The 17,109-nt window shown below is 33.5% G+C and overlaps 1 protein-coding gene across 3 annotated transcripts in view; it reads right to left on the reverse strand.

The window, feature by feature from the left end:
• LOC140049206 (uncharacterized) overlaps window positions 1-17,109 on the reverse strand; it is a 176,862-nt gene that overhangs the window by 152,579 nt on the left and 7,174 nt on the right. For 2 of the 3 annotated variants that reach the window (XM_072094036.1, XM_072094038.1), the window contains exons 2-4: window positions 16,119-16,190; window positions 11,949-12,029; window positions 4,498-4,596 (exon numbers count right to left, since the gene is read on the reverse strand). In XM_072094036.1, coding sequence (XP_071950137.1) covers window positions 4,498-4,596; window positions 11,949-12,029; window positions 16,119-16,169 — 231 coding nt within the window. In that variant the 5' untranslated portion in view covers window positions 16,170-16,190. Of the gene's footprint in view, window positions 1-4,497; window positions 4,597-11,948; window positions 12,030-16,118; window positions 16,194-17,109 lie in introns of all 3 variants that reach the window. The other variant, XM_072094037.1, reaches the window with a different exon arrangement.

Raw genomic sequence — 17,109 nt, forward strand, 5'->3', positions numbered from 1 at the left:
GTTTGTTATTATATAAAGGATGGCATACTTATGCGTAAGTGGAGGCCACCAGATATTCCAAGTAGTGATGTTTGGAATGAGATTCACCAGATAGTTATTCCTAGTGGATACCGTCAGGATATTATTGGTATTGCGCATGATGATCCTCTTTCAGGTCATTTAGGTGTCAATAAAACGGTAGACAAAATTCTCAGGCATTTCTTTTGGCCAGGTCTTAGAAAAGATGTGTCTAACTATTGTAAATCCTGTCATGCGTGTCAGGTAGTAGGGAAGCCTAGTCAAAAGGTTCCAGTAGCCCCACTTAAGCCTATTCCTGCATTCGGTGAACCATTTTCAAGAGTTATTGTTGATTGCGTGGGACCATTACCACGTACTAAAAATGGAAATGAGTATCTATTAACAATAATGTGTGCATCAAGTAGGTTTCCAGAAGCGATTCCTCTTAGGCGTATTACAGCTAAGAATGTTGTTAAAGCATTGGTAAAATTCTTTACATGGGTAGGATTGCCTAAAGCTGTTCAGTCCGATCAAGGATCAAACTTCATGTCAAAGATATTTAAACAAGTCTTAGAGCAGTTAGGTGTTGCCCATATAAGTTCAAGTGCTTACCATCCACAGTCTCAAGGGGCACTTGAGAGATTTCATCAAACACTTAAGAATATGATTAAAACCTATTGTTTTCAATGTGAAAAGGAATGGGATGAGGGAGTTCCCTTATTGTTATTTGCTGTTCGTGAAACAGTGCAAGAGTCCTTAGGGTTTAGCCCATTTGAGTTGGTGTATGGTCATTCGGTCCGAGGCCCTCTTAAAATAGTCAAAGAAAGGCTGTTAGGGAATGCAGAAGAGTCTGTATCGATACTAGATTATGTGTCTGAATTTCGTGATCGATTAAATCGTGCTCGTGAGATGGCTAGAAAGAATCTTGTGAAGGCTCAGGGTAAAATGAAGAGATTGTTTGATAGGAAATCAGAAAAGAGAAGCCTTAATTCAGGTGATGAAGTGTTAGTTATGTTGCCTCTTCCCAGTCAACCATTATCTGCAAGATTTGCTGGTCCTTACAAAGTATTTGAAAGAGTAGGAGAAGTTGACTATGTGTTAGATACTCCAGATAGGCGTAAGAAGAAGCGACTGTGTCATATAAACATGTTGAAACCATACACAGCGAGAAATAATACTGATACCTGTACGTCAAGACCAGTTGCGTGTGTTGTTGAAGAGAATTCTGAAGAGTTTGGGGATCCTGATACATGTGTTAAGTTCAGTAATTCAGATGTCCTTGCAAACATTGAAGAGAAAGTTGGTCATTTATCTCGTGATCGTAAGGTTGAAATTGTTAGTTTGATATTTGGAAATCTGCAGTTGTTTTCGGATGTTCCAGGTCGAACGAACTTAGTGGAGCATGATGTTAAGACAGCTGATTGTTCACCAATAAAACAAAATCCATATAGAGCAAATCCGTTCAAGATGAAGATATTACAAAATGAGATTGATTACATGATTAAGAATGATATAATCGAGCCTAGTTGCAGTGCTTGGAGTTCTCCATGTATATTAGTTCCGAAGCCAGATAAATCGTATTGTTTTTGTACTGATTATCGGAAGGTTAATGCTAAATCTACTACAGATTCATATCCCATACCGAGGATAGACGACTGTATTGATCGTGTGGGTAGTGCTAAGTTTGTCAGTAAATTTGATCTTCTAAAGGGTTACTGGCAAATTCCTTTAACAGAGCATGCGAAAGAAGTGTCAGCTTTTGTAACTCCTATGGGTCTTTATCAGTATAAGGTCATGCCTTTCGGTTTAAAGAATGCACCAGCCACGTTCCAGAGATTGGTTAATGGTATAATTTCAGGGTTGGAGGGCTGTGAAGCTTATATAGACGATTTGGTTGTTTATAGTGATACATGGGATGTCCATGTGCAGAGAATTAAGGCATTGTTTGACAGGTTGACAGCTGCGAAGTTGAGAGTAAATTTGGTGAAAAGCGAGTTTTCCTGTGCAGAAATTGTGTTCTTAGGTCATAAAGTTGGTTGCGGAAAAGTGAAACCATTAAGTGCTAAGATTAAGGCAGTCTGTGATTTCTCAGTTCCAAAGAGTAAACAGGAGTTAATGCGGTTCCTGGGAATGGTTGGGTTTTATCGACGTTTTTGCAGAAGTTTCTCAACGCTTGTAGCTCCATTAACGAATCTGCTGAAAAAGAATGCGAGTTTTGTGTGGTTGGAGGAATGCAATAATGCGTTCATTAAAGTTAAATCGATGTTATCAAACGAACCGGTGTTGATGGCTCCACAATTTGATAAACAGTTCTCGTTAATGATTGATGCCAGTGATGTTGGTTCTGGTGCTGTGTTGGCGCAAACAGACGAGAATGGTGTTGACAAGCCTGTGTGTTTCTACTCGAGAAAATTCAACCAGCATGAGAAGCGTTATTCTACTGTTGAGAAGGAGACATTAGCTCTGATGTCAGCGTTAAAGCACTTTGAGGTGTATCTTGGATCCACTCCGTTTCCAATTGTAGTTTTGACTGACCACAACCCATTAACGTTCTTGGCAAGAATGAAAGACAAGAATCAACGCTTGTTGAGATGGAGTTTAGCAGTTCAAGAAATGAATCTTGAAATTCATCATATCAGAGGAAAAGACAATGTTGTAGCTGACGCTTTGTCAAGAGTTTAGATAAAACATGCATGAAATGATTTTAAAAGTTTTGTTAATTTTAAAAGTGTTTATTTAATTATAATATGTTAGTTGTGATAGAGTGATGCATTAATGGCATACACGGATTTAAAGTACAGTAATTATAACTTGTGAAATTTTAAAGAAGCAGTTGAAGTAAATTCATATCAACGACCTGTTAAAATAACTACTGTATAAGAAAAGATTTAAGATGTTATAGTAAACAGTTATAAGTTTAATCATATCAAACTTTCTTTAAGTGTGATGGGTTTATCACACGGAAGTGAGCCCTCTAGAGTAAAAGAGAGGAGATGAATAATGATGGACGACAACTACAACGTGTTTTGTTATATTCTTATTGTTGGTTTCAGCCTAACGAGCGAGCCCGTAACAATAGATAATTAACAATAATTGGTATTTTTCAGTAAAACATACTCGTACTCAAATTCCTATAATGTTAGGCCTACTGGTACCGTATTCATTGTATACAGATCGACTGTTTGTATAATATTATTAATTACAATAAATATTGATTGATTGATTGATTGATTACAAGCCATACTACCTATTCTCTTGTTTCCCATTTAGAAATAAACCATACGTAATCGATTATTATATAGGCATACACATTGTACGTCTATTATTATTACCACGAGGGCTCCTAATATATTTATTCACTCTGATGAAGAAGTGTTTCTAAAGATAGGTATTAAATTCTCTATCTCTGTCCAATGATAAACATTTTAATGTAAATAATATAAAAATTGATTTGCAAATAAAAACAGTAAAATAAAAGAAATAAAATACAGGTAGATATTCCAGGTACCTAAACAATTTCAGGTAATTGAAACACAAATTTGTATTCCAAAGCATATAAATATGATTCATTTGCACTTTCTATAAAGATAAAATTACTTGTTATATGTCAATTCGTATTCAATCTTAATTTTACAATCATATTATTCTACTGTTACAATAGCCTATTTCCTATACAATAACTTTCCGTATCCCTACTCGACGTGCGAGGCGCCCTTTAAATTTAGCTCCATGTTGTCTCGCTTTTATTTGCGTTGAACGAATAGGAAGTGTAACATCTTCCTACTACACTATGATTTTGTTGATAAGTCAGTCTGTGGAGCACATGCCAAGGAAGTTAATAATTATTCTTTTCTTTTAGTTTTAAACTTTTTTAATTTATAATTCGCATTAAATTATAGTACGAAGGAAGACAAATTAAATACACCACTTTTTAACAAGATGATTTGAGCAAAGGCAAAATCAAAAAAATAATTCTTAAATTATCAATATATCGGGGAATAAACCCTGACTAATCGTTTTAAAACTGGTGTTTTAACATGTGTGTGGTTAGGCCTACATTACAAAATTATAGTGGGAACCGAATACATTTTCCTCGCAACAGCGATGATTCAACTACAGTAATTGTTGTAAATAGGGGTTGGGGGTGGAGGGTGCGAAATTGATAGATTAGTTTTGTGCACTTGGCATGCTTTCTTCCCTGTTCTTCTAATTCATTTATTCGTTTTAAAAATAAAAAAAAAATGTTTTGTTTAGTTCAAGCCAGTTTTACCATTGGAATCTTACCTTTTTATGTATATCTCAATTACAATAATGTTATATATTTTATTGTTTACAAAATTGCTTCAATCGGGTTAAATTTTATATTGAATTGGCGAGTTATGAATATTTGCATATCATATTATTTTTATGGTAAATAAACACTTTAGTTTGCGGATATAGAAGTATATACAATTTCCAGATTTATTAATAGGTAAAATTAAAATATACTTTATTACTTACCTTAGCTTGTAGATTAACGTCAGCACCCGACTCAATCAAGTTCTGGCAAACACTGACATTTTTGTAATAAGCCCCCCAAAACAATGCCGTTTGGCCATGCTATTGAAAATAAAAAAACAAAATAACTGCAACAATTATCCTTTTCAAACACCAATTATTGAAGATTAATCGTGTTCAATTCAATGTTTTGTACAATTTTATCATCACTAGAGCACAATTGTTTTTTAAATAATCATTATTAATGACTAATTTTACTATGTGTTTTTTTTAAATGGAATATTATTTTGTGTGTGATAGACACATTTGTTTTGTTTTTGGATCTATATTATTTGCTCTGAAGTCAATACATAAGTTTGAATTCATTTGTCATTTTATTTTAAGAAAGGTGAGCATAATAAAATATTAATAAATAATAATTGGGGATAGACTAGGCAGGTAATTTAACTGCTTAAAATTCAAACGTTAAAACTGAATTGTTGTCCAAAAATTATAATATGCCATTTTATAGCGTTGTTTCAGTTAAACACTTCCCTGGGAAAAAGAAGCATATTTCACTTACAAAAAGACAACATAACAGTTAGGCAACATTCAATAAAAAATCCATTGGTTGTCAGTCGATTTGACTACTTTTTTCTTTAAATATTACGGTTTTTCAGGTAAATGATAATTTGATTTGGTCAAGTTATTGACCAAATTAACTAAATATTAGGTGACATTAAAATGCCATATAAAAAAAAAGTTAATTTTAAATAATAAATTTAATTGATGAGATTGTTTAGTCTGTGAGTAATTTATAATTGGCAAAATATATGTATATGTAGATTCTTACTTTATGTAAATGTATGTGGTACTGTACCGGTACATATTTGTTACCACATAAAGAAGTTGAAACACAATACTATAAGGATGCTTAGTCATGTGTATCTCTTGTTACGGGCTCGCTCGTTAGGCTGAAACCAACAATAAGAACATAACAAAACACGTTGTAGTTGTCGTCCATCTTTATTCATCCCCTCTCTTTTACTCTAGAGGGCTCACTTCCGTGTGACAAACCCATCACACACCCCCACTTAAAGAAAGTTTGATATGATTAAACTTATAACTGTTTACTATAACATCTTAAATCTTTTCTTATACAGTAGTTATTTTAACAGGTCGTTGATATGAATTTACTTCAACTGCTTCTTTAAAATTTCACAAGTTCTAATTACTTTAAATCCGTGTATGCCATTAATGCATCACTCTATCACAACTAACATATTATAATTAACTAAACACTTTAAAAATCAACAAAACTTTTAAAATCATTTCATGTATGTTTTATCTAAACTCTTGACAAAGCGTCAGCTACAACATTGTCTTGGATCCAAGATACACTTCAAAGTGCTTTAACGCTGACATCAAAGCTAATGTCTCCTTCTCAACAGTAGAATAACGTTTCTCATGCTGGTTGAATTTTCTTGAGTAGAAACACACAGGCTTGTCAACACCATTCTCGTCTGTTTGCGCCAACACAGCACCAGAACCAACATCACTGGCATCAATCATCAACGAGAACTGTTTATCAAATTGTGGAGCCATCAACACCGGTTCGTTTGATAACATCGCTTTAACTTTAATGAACGCATTATTGCATTCCTCCAACCACACAAAGCTCGCATTCTTTTTCAGCAGATTCGTTAATGGAGCTACAAGCGTTGAGAAACTTCTGCAAAAACGTCGATAAAACCCAGCCATTCCCAGGAACCGCATTAACTCCTGCTTACTCTTTGGAACTGAGAAATCACAGACTGCCTTAATCTTAGCACTTAATGGTTTCACTTTTCCGCAACCAACTTTATGACCTAAGAACACAATTTCTGCACAGGAAAACTCGCTTTTCACCAAATTTACTGTCAACTTTGCAGCTGTCAACCTGTCAAACAATGCCTTAATTCTCTGCACATGAACATCCCATGTATCACTATAAACAACCAAATCGTCTATATAAGCTTCACAGCCCTCCAACCCTGAAATTATACCATTAACCAATCTCTGGAACGTGGCTGGTGCATTCTTTAAACCGAAAGGCATGACCTTATACTGATAAAGACCCATAGGAGTAACAAAAGCTGACACTTCTTTTGCACGCTCTGTTAAAGGAATTTGCCAGTAACCCTTTAGAAGATCAAATTTACTGACAAACTTAGCACTACCCACACGATCAATACAGTCGTCTATCCTCGGTATGGGATATGAATCTGTAGTAGATTTAGCATTAACCTTCCGATAATCAGTACAAAAACGATACGATTTATCTGGCTTTGGAACTAATATACATGGAGAACTCCAAGCACTGCAACTAGGCTCGATTATATCATTCTTAATCATGTAATCAATCTCATTTTGTAATATCTTCATCTTGAACGGATTTGCTCTATATGGATTTTGTTTTATTGGTGAACAATCAGCTGTCTTAACGTCATGCTCCACTAAGTTTGTTCGACCTGGAACATCCGAAAACAACTGCAGATTTCCAAATATCAAACTAACAAATTCAACCTTACGATCACGAGATAAATGACCAACTTTGTCTTCAATGTTTGCAAGGACATCTGAATTACTGAACTTAACACATGTATCAGGATCCCCAAACTCTTCAGAATTCTCTTCAACAACACACGTAACTGGTGTTGACGTACAGGTATCAGTATTATTTCTCGCTGTGTATGGTTTCAACATGTTTATATGACACAGTCGCTTCTTCTTACGCCTATCTGGAGTATCTAACACATAGTCAACTTCTCCTACTCTTTCTAATACTTTGTAAGGACTAGCAAATCTTGCAGATAATGGTTGACTGGGAAGAGGCAACATAACTAAAACTTCATCACCTAAGTGTTTGATGAAATCTCTCAAGTGCCCCTTGAGACTGTGGATGGTAAGCACTTGAACTTATATGGGCAACACCTAACTGCTCTAAGACTTGTTTAAATATCTTTGACATGAAGTTTGATCCTTGATCGGACTGAACAGCTTTAGGCAATCCTACCCATGTAAAGAATTTTACCAATGCTTTAACAACATTCTTAGCTGTAATACGCCTAAGAGGAATCGCTTCTGGAAACCTACTTGATGCACACATTATTGTTAATAGATACTCATTTCCATTTTTAGTACGTGGTAATGGACCCACACAATCAACAATAACCCTTGAAAATGGTTCACCGAATGCAGGAATAGGCTTAAGTGGGGCTACTGGAACCTTTTGATTAGGCTTCCCCACTACCTGACACGCATGACAGGATTTACAATAGTTAGACACATCTTTTCTAAGACCTGACCAAAAGAAATGCCTGAGAATTTTGTCTACCGTTTTATTGACACCTAAATGCCCTGAAAGAGGATCATCATGCGCAATACCAATAATATCCTGACGGTATCCACTAGGAATAACTATCTGGTGAATCTCATTCCAAACATCACTACTTGGAATATCTGGTGGCCTCCACTTACGCATAAGTATGCCATCCTTTATATAATAACAAACAGGAACAATAGACATTTCCTCTACAGAAAGAGCTTTCTGACCAAATGACACCAAATCAGGATCTTTACTCTGCTCTTCCACTAACCTGGACCGATTGAGAACTGTCGGACCGAAATCACACACTTTTGGGTGCTGTTGTTCAGCCTGGGCAGTGTGTGACTCGGGACCTGAGCTGACAGCCTCTTGGGAAACGCGATCCGTAATGTCTCCGTAAAAATATCACATAAGTCAATACTCTCATCCTCATCTATGGTTATATTTGCCATAGATCGCGTCACCGCACATGATGGAAACACATGTGATAATTCTTTCTCTAAACACACCGTGCTTTCGTCTTCAACAGGACTCTTGCACACAACCGGTTCTACTGTCACTCTGTCTCCGGCCAAATCATTCCCCAAAAGGAGTGTGACACCCCATACTGGAAGACTCGGAACGACACCGACAACAAAATCTCCGCTAACAATATCTGTTTCAATCCGAATTACATGAAGTGGGACTTCCTTATAACCCCTTCAACACCTTGAATGAGCACACTTGCTCCAGCAGAAGACTCGTTTGAAAATGACAATGCCGATTCTATTATCAGGGATTGTGACGCCCCTGTGTCTCTTAAGACACGAACTTTACTCAGATTCACATCGTTGATCAATGCTACAGAACCAGAAGAGAGGAAAGGCTTAAATAGCTTTCGCACTTTTTCCGGACCTGAAGATTGGATCAACTTCTCACATTCATCAACGTCATGACTCGCTGTCACTTTCAACGGGACTGTATTTACTAACGTGTTTGGAAGTGATTGGGGTTTCTTATTATCCCCTTTAGATTTGCTTTGAAACAGCCAGCAATCTGCCTTTATATGACCCTTTTTCAAATTTACTACTACTATTAACTGTAGTTTTCTGACTTTGGACCTTAGAATCATCAACAGATTTGGAAACCGATTTGGTATCCACCACCTTGTGCGTGAGCACATAATTATCGGCCACAGAAGCCGCTTTCATTAAATTATCAACTTTCTGCTCCTCTAGATGTGTTCGAACTTCAGTAGGGGAACAAGATTTAAACTCCTCAACTAACATAAGCTCACGAAGCTTTCCAAATTCAGCCTTTACTCCTTCCGAACTACACCATCTATCAAAAAGAATCTGCTTCTTACGTGCAAATTCTGTAAACGTTTGATCATAAGGTTTACCTAAGTTCCTAAATTTCTGACGATACGCCTCTGGAACTAACTCATAAGCTGACAAAACAGCAGTTTTAACCGCATCATAGCTTTCACATTGATCATCAGTCAATGCAGAAAATACCTCTTGGGCTTTACCCACAAGAGCAGTTTGTAACAACACAGTCCAGTGTCTAGCAGGCCACTTTAATCTATTAGCAATTTTCTCAAAAGCTAAAGAATATGTCTCTACCTCGTCCTCATTAAACTTGGGAACCCATTTAATATTCTGAGTAATCTCTGAATCATTAGGTGTAGAAACCCGTGTGGTGTGACCCATTTGGTTAGCTAATTCTAATTTCCTTAACTCAAATTCATGTTTTTGTTTTTCCATTTCTCTTTGAGTTTGCATCTCTATTTTTCTTCTTTCAAAAATCAATTTTTCACGTTCCAACTCAATTCTAGCCAACTCGACCTCATTCCCCGCAGTTTTTACGGATTCATGAGTAATTAAACCAACATGATTTCCAATCACATTTATCAAGTCATATTTATTCATGGAATCATTTATAGATGCTCCAACCCTAGTACCTAGGAGTCGCAAATGCTCCTCTGATAGCTGACCTACCACCTCAATGGACATGCTATCCAAAAATTCCTCGTCAAAATCACTTTCTGACATAGTTTCTATTCGAAACAAACAAACAAAAACACAGGTTAAAATAACCAATATGACGATAATTAAGGCACCAGTAATGAAATACCTGCCAAGCCCACACAATATTAAGCCTACCGTGCGCCGTGGTCTCAATAACTAGACCCCTAAAATCAAAGCCAAACAGACTTCTAGTATCATAGGCAAGCCTACACAAGCCTAAAACAACAACACAGTGTACTACTGGCTCGACGACCGCCAAACCTCGTTCGTTATAAAACGCCTCTAAACCTAAAACCAGTTTAGAATAAGTAACTAAAATTACCATCAGTTCGATCTACAACTACAATTCCGTACTTTGTTCTCGGATGACCCCCCAATTTGTTACGGGCTCGCTCGTTAGGCTGAAACCAACAATAAGAACATAACAAAACACGTTGTAGTTGTCGTCCATCTTTATTCATCCCCTCTCTTTTACTCTAGAGGGCTCACTTCCGTGTGACAAACCCATCACACTCTGTTTACAATGATTGTTTTCAAATGCTAAAGTATTGAGAACAATCGTAATGTTAATGCAAACAAATAATTATTGTAAAAAAATATCATTTGAATTGCCAGGTTATTCGTTTATTCAAAGGATGTCAATATTCCAATTATTATTTCATTATGTTTAATCATTTTGTTTTCTTATAGCGTTTTCTTTTTATTAATACATTATATACATAATTATAAATTTTCAAGGCATCTCCTGCCATCGGAAGCGCTGGACTGTTGTGTAACTTTGATTTTTCCATCTCAGTTGATGGACACTTGACATACATTTTCTATTTACAGTGTAAAGACAATACGAGATATATTTTAGCATGCATGCTACAGAAACGTGAGCCCATGTATGGAACGTCAAGTTTAGTTTTATACACCTAGATTGTAAAGCTGTCCAGCTGATTTTTTCTTTGAAGGTACAGTATTCCTTGAATGCAATAAAGTCAGATCAGTTCGTAAATCGAATTGAAAAAAGATAGATGTGAAAGAAATATGTGATACTATGGTATACTGTGTGTTTAGTTACTGATTTTTATAGCACCCATTGTTATACTGTAGATTTCTCCCTATTGTATGAAGTATTTGCAGCATAGCACATGAAGTCCCTGAATCATTGAATGTAGTAGACAATAAAAGCAAGGGAATTATCAATCAAGCATCGTATCCAGTTCCACAAACAAGCATGCTGCAAACGACAGATCCAAGTCACAGTTTAACTTTATTAAGCAGTTTACTTTATTAAAAAATTATATATTAGCTAAGCTATTTTTATAATGTTAATATCGTACCATAAATACGTAGGCTATTTGTTTCAAGTATGTATCATCAATTTATTTAAACCTGGATTACATTTGGAGGTTCATCCGGGAGATTTATTTTAATATACAAATAATTTTGATTTCTCATTGATTTTGTTTGGCTTGTTTATATGTTTATGTTTATTGTTATACAGTAAGCGTTCTTGTAATGTGTGCATGTGGCAAATGGTTTAGTTTAAATTCGTGTTTTTTCACTATTGCTGAAATCATGTCAGTTCTTTTTTTCTCTAATATTTACAGAACGATAAATAATGAACCTTGTAATTGTTCATGATTTATTTAAATTTGTAATTTGAAAATTAATCCATTTATTATATAGATTGCTGGAATTTTTATTTGAAATGTTGAATATTACATATATTATATATTTTATTTGATTGATCACTTAATTTTTGAATAACAATTCCATTTCAATTCCAAACAATACTTGGAAGAAAACGAAAAATCATACTAAAATGTTATGTTCCCATTTAGTATATTTATTATTATTTGTATTACTATTTGTGTTTTTGTTATTTTCCTCCCTATCTACATCATTATTTGCATTAATATTTCAGTATTTGTATTTTGTCTCCTTTTGTAGGGAAGCCCACTTTTATTGCACATATGAGAAACAATGATATTACACAGACTGAGGTCAATATGTTAATACAGATAATAATAATGTTGGTATTGTGTTAACAAATATTTGTTTTATATTATTTACATAGAAAATAAATCATAATTGATTTGTAGGCCTACCTTGTCCTGAATGTTTACGCTCTTTGTATTTATAATATGGGTACATATACCAATCTCACTAGTCTTTGCACTTTCCGGAATCTATAAAATGTGAACCGATAATGTTATTAATATAAATCCAACTGTTTATGTAATTTAATGACATACATTGATATTATTGCTAAACACAAGATCAGAATATTCTATTTTATAAATCGTTGATCATGGCGATGACGATGATGATAATTTGTTTTTTTTTTTTTTTTTTTTTTATTTCATCATATAATACATTACAAAGGAAAAACATAATCAAATAAAAAATTAAAATAAAAAGCAACAAACAAAAACAACAAAGATATCTATCTAACAAATTAAATAAAGGTTCATAACAATTATTCTACTCTCTAACCATTTCATATTTGTTTTATAAATTCTTCTAATTTTATCCATTTTCTATTAGAAATACTGTCCTCAAAATTCTGATGATAAATAAATTTTTCTGTTTCATAAAACCTTTTTAACTCGTTCATAACCATTTTGATAGTTGGCTTACATTTAACTAGTTTACATTTATAAATAAATGATTTTACAATTAGAATAATTGCATTAATGGCTTTTAAATTAAAAAACTGAAGCGCATCTTGGTATCCGAAAATTATACTCTCTTTACTAAAAATAAATTGCACTCCAGTTTTTTCTAAAATTTTTTCCTGGAGGAGGTTCCATATCCTTTTTACTATTGGACAATTACAGAACAAATGCTGAATGGTTTCAATTTTACCATCTCCAAATGAGCACATTGAAGTTTCTTTTATATTCATTTTAAATAATTGTTCATTTGTTGCAATTATTCTATTTACAATTTTATATTGAAAATATATTAAAGCAAATATTCATTGTACACGTATGTGGACCTAGGTAGATTGTTTTCCATTGTTCGTTATTGAATACAAATTTATTTTCTGCCCATTTCTTTTGTGCTTTCCATGATTTAAACATTGAGTTATTTAAAACATCATAAAAAATACGACATCCCTTTCTTTGTTGAAAGAGTACTTTTATATGAAATGGAATATCTGGCAAAACTGTTTTTTTAATTTCACATATCATTAAATTGTTAAATTTTTCCCTAAGAAGCCTTTTTAATCCTATTAATCTATATATAAATTTACGTAAGGGCAAAATTTGATAAATCGTGCGTTATTTCTAGAATTTTTACTCGATGGTATATAAAGTTGGTTCGTACTTTCGGTACTAATTGTAACCACCTGATGTAACCCTGTTTACTAATTAAATTGAGTTCGATAATTAGTTATTGACGATTAAAACGAATTTAGGTTCAACGATTTGCCCCAAATAGGGGTGTTTTCCGATCGTGGTATACACTGTCTAATGGATGTCAATTTGAAAAATACCCGCACACAATAATACGAGGACGCTTCGCATTTTCCTATCTCCTCCTACAATAATTGGTTTAATAGCTGAAAACCGGTTGAACAGTTCGAGTACAGCATCATAATGTTGAAGACAGGCCGATTTTCTTTAAAAAATGCTATTTTGATACATGTAATATACGTTTTTACAAATGTATTGATTTGTGATGAATGGAACATTCCAAATTATTTGGTTTAACCATAGAGGTATAGATTTAGATTTATGGGCCCCCTTGGAGAATAAACATAAATAGTATTGCAATGCTGTACAATACTGTTAAGGTATTAACCACTTTTGATCGCAATTTGAATCGCAAATTTCTTACTGTGAGTGTTGGTACTGTTAGATATAATATAAACAAATATACAAATAAACTTTACTACTGTGAGTGTGGGTAGGCCCTACTGTTATAAACATATAATATACAAATAAATAAACGTAATTACTGACAGTTGCTTCTCAACGTTTGTATTAATTAATAATTTAAAAATATATAAACGTACGTAGTGGTGTATCGTTACATGTACTTTACTATTTCAATCGACTATGACAGTGAGAGTTTTAACAAAGTATTAAATCGTAAATGTTTTACTGTATTTATTGGTATATTATTTATAGGCCTATAAAACAATATTTCGTTACTGAGTGGATAAGAATATATTTTAAAATGTTTCCTCTTTGTACCTATCTTCTTCCCCCATCCCTCAACCCTTAATGTTACATACAAAACACAAATTGGGTTTGTTTAATAATGAGTCCAAATAAAAAATTTGACTCATTTTGTTTCTCTCTCGGAAGTAATTCCCAGGGTGCTAATTTTAGCTGACTACATAAATCATCGTGTATATTTATTCGTTTCTGTAAACGACAATGTATTATAGTCCTGCAGTACGTACATTTGAAATCTCCATTTTTTTCTCGCTGGAAAATACTGTGTATTCGAGAACCATCTGTGGGCACGACCTAGATGGTACGCGAGCGAAGCGTAGGTATCTTCGACTTCTTTTTTATTCATAAATTGCCCATTGCTGTTGAACAAATCATTAACAAACAAAATACCTGCTTTTTCCCAATTTCCATATCTTATACATTCGTTGCCTATTCTTATTACTTCATTATTCCAAATTTGCATTCGTAATAGCTCGTCAACAGACTTTGGATAATGAATAGAAATAAAATTACTCCATGCATCTATTACCTCTTTCCAGAAGAGAATTTTAACATTATCTCTAATGCTGGACAGACGTTTACAATTCGTTTCAAGTTGCATAGAGTTAGACAAATTTGTTATGTACTTAAATAGCTTAAATATTGGGTTTTCTTCGGATTTATTGTTGAAAATTCTACGCAACCAAGTTATTTTTAATGACATAAAAAAAAAGTTTAAATCTACCATTCTTAATCCACCATGTAAGTAATCACTTTTCATCTGATGCCGGTTTATTTTATCAGGTTTGTTTTGCCAAAAAAAACGAAAAAATAAATTATTAAGACGTACTACGTATTCATTTGATGGGTTCGGTAAGGACATGATCATATGAATGAGTTTTGGTAACAAGAGTGATTTAATAATAGTTATTTTACCAATTACTGTCAAGTTTCTTTTAGACCATTGGTTTATCATACGCTCTATCGTTAAAAACACTCTTTCATAGCTTACATTAATCATTTGAACTGCATCTAATGAAAAGTCAATACCTAAAATTGAAAATATGGCATTGCCTATCCAGTTTATCTTTTTTCTTGTTTTTAACCTTACATTGCTACTTCTCTTACTACCTATGCATACAACTTTTGTTTTTTCTTCATTTATTCTTAAACCGGAAATACTCTTGTATGTATCCAGTGTATCGAGTGTTGCATGCAGTGATGCTTCAGACCCATCAAGTATAATGGTAGTGTCGTCTGCATATTGAGATATTGTATATTCCTCATCTCTAATTTTAACTCCCTTAATTAGTTTGTTTTGCTTTATTAAATTATTCAATATTTCTGCACAAATTATAAAAATATATGGAGAAAGAGGGTCTCCTTGTCTACAGCCTCTTTCAATTTTAAAACGATTTGACATAGCACCGTTAACATTAACTGAGGAATACATTTCCGAATAAAAAATTGTAATCCACCTTCTAATAGACTCGCCAAAGTTAAACATTTCCATGGCTCTATCAATGAATATATGTGAAACAGAGTCGAAGGCTTTTTCGAAGTCAATTAATAATAGCATACCGGGAATCTTTAACTGTTCACTAAGACATATAATGTCATTCATTAGTCTAATATTTTCGCCAATAAATCTATCTGGCATAAAACCGTTTTGCTCTCTACTTATAATATGACTTAATACATTCTTTATTCGATTAGCTATACACCCAGACGCTAACTTATAGGTGATGCTTAATAGTGATATAGGTCGCCAATTTTTTAGAAGGTCCCTTGGTTTATTCGGTTTAGGTATAAGCGTTATGATTCCAATTTGTTGAGATTGAGATAGTTTTCCGTTCTTATACACCCAATCGAGCATTCTAACTAAATAACCACTAATATTAATCCAGAAAAATTTAAAGAATGATGATAATGATTAAATTGAATAAATTGTGAAAACTAACAAAAAAAGTTGTTGTTGAAGCTAATTCAATAAGTAAATATAATATGCTGTACAAAGATGGAAGGTACTACTCTTTTTACGTTTCAACATAATCAAGGTAAAATACTAATATGAGTTTTGTCAGTAGTTGCATTAGTAAAATCACCTACCTTCAGGCTATTGACAGCACATAGTTCTATAAGATGTGTTTTAAGATCCATTTGTAGTTGCTATACCGTGTACTACTGTAGCAAAACATAAAAAGAAGTGGTTAACGATGGATAATACAAATTGGTTGTAAAATATTAAATAAAAGGAATGCAAACATGGTGTGTACAGTGTTAAAGTTGTCCACTAATTAAACAAAAATAATGCTATCAAAATAAACGTTTGTATTTAGATCTAAAAAGCTTTCATAAGCATAGTTACCGTATTAATATTTATTATCATTAAATACTCGTGGTACAGAATAGATCAACAATGTTCTCTCCGTCAGAAATGGTTTCAGAATTGTACAAAAACTAAAGCATATAAGAGAACGAATGACTCTCAAACGGCCACCATTACGACGACAATGTTTGTATTTATTGAGCGCAATAATGGACACCACATTTACTGCTGTATGTTTGATTTCTTATGAACTATTCTAAAATGTTTAATTTAAATATTATATATTTGTAATATAAATGCTTGAAATAAATCGTTCTAAATTTGTATATACGAAACTGATATATTTTTACAGAAACAGAGGTAATGTTCGTTAAGATAAATATATGTTACTTGTATAGCAACATTTGTAGTAGCTAACAAAACTAAAATACTGTATAACTGTAAATACATGACGTGCAAAAATTTTATATAAAACACAACCCTATCTTACACTCACGTATAGTTAAGTACATTACTTATCAAACTCACTTGACTTGTGCTGAAAGATATGTTTCCTCAATTAACAGTTGACTGTTTTGTACAGAATACCAGACATTATACATTATCATTTGTATAAGAAGCGATAACAAGTACATTCTATAAAGTTGTTGCAACAAGCGTGATTTGTTATTTATTGTTTGCTTTGACCTTATCATAAGGTGATAGGAGCTACACCGATGTGAATTGCCATTTTAGGTGAGCAAAGTAAACCATTATACCGATTTGGTATGA

Source organism: Antedon mediterranea, chromosome 5 (assembly GCF_964355755.1).
Source record: "Antedon mediterranea chromosome 5, ecAntMedi1.1, whole genome shotgun sequence".
Classification (NCBI taxonomy): domain Eukaryota; kingdom Metazoa; phylum Echinodermata; class Crinoidea; order Comatulida; family Antedonidae; genus Antedon; species Antedon mediterranea.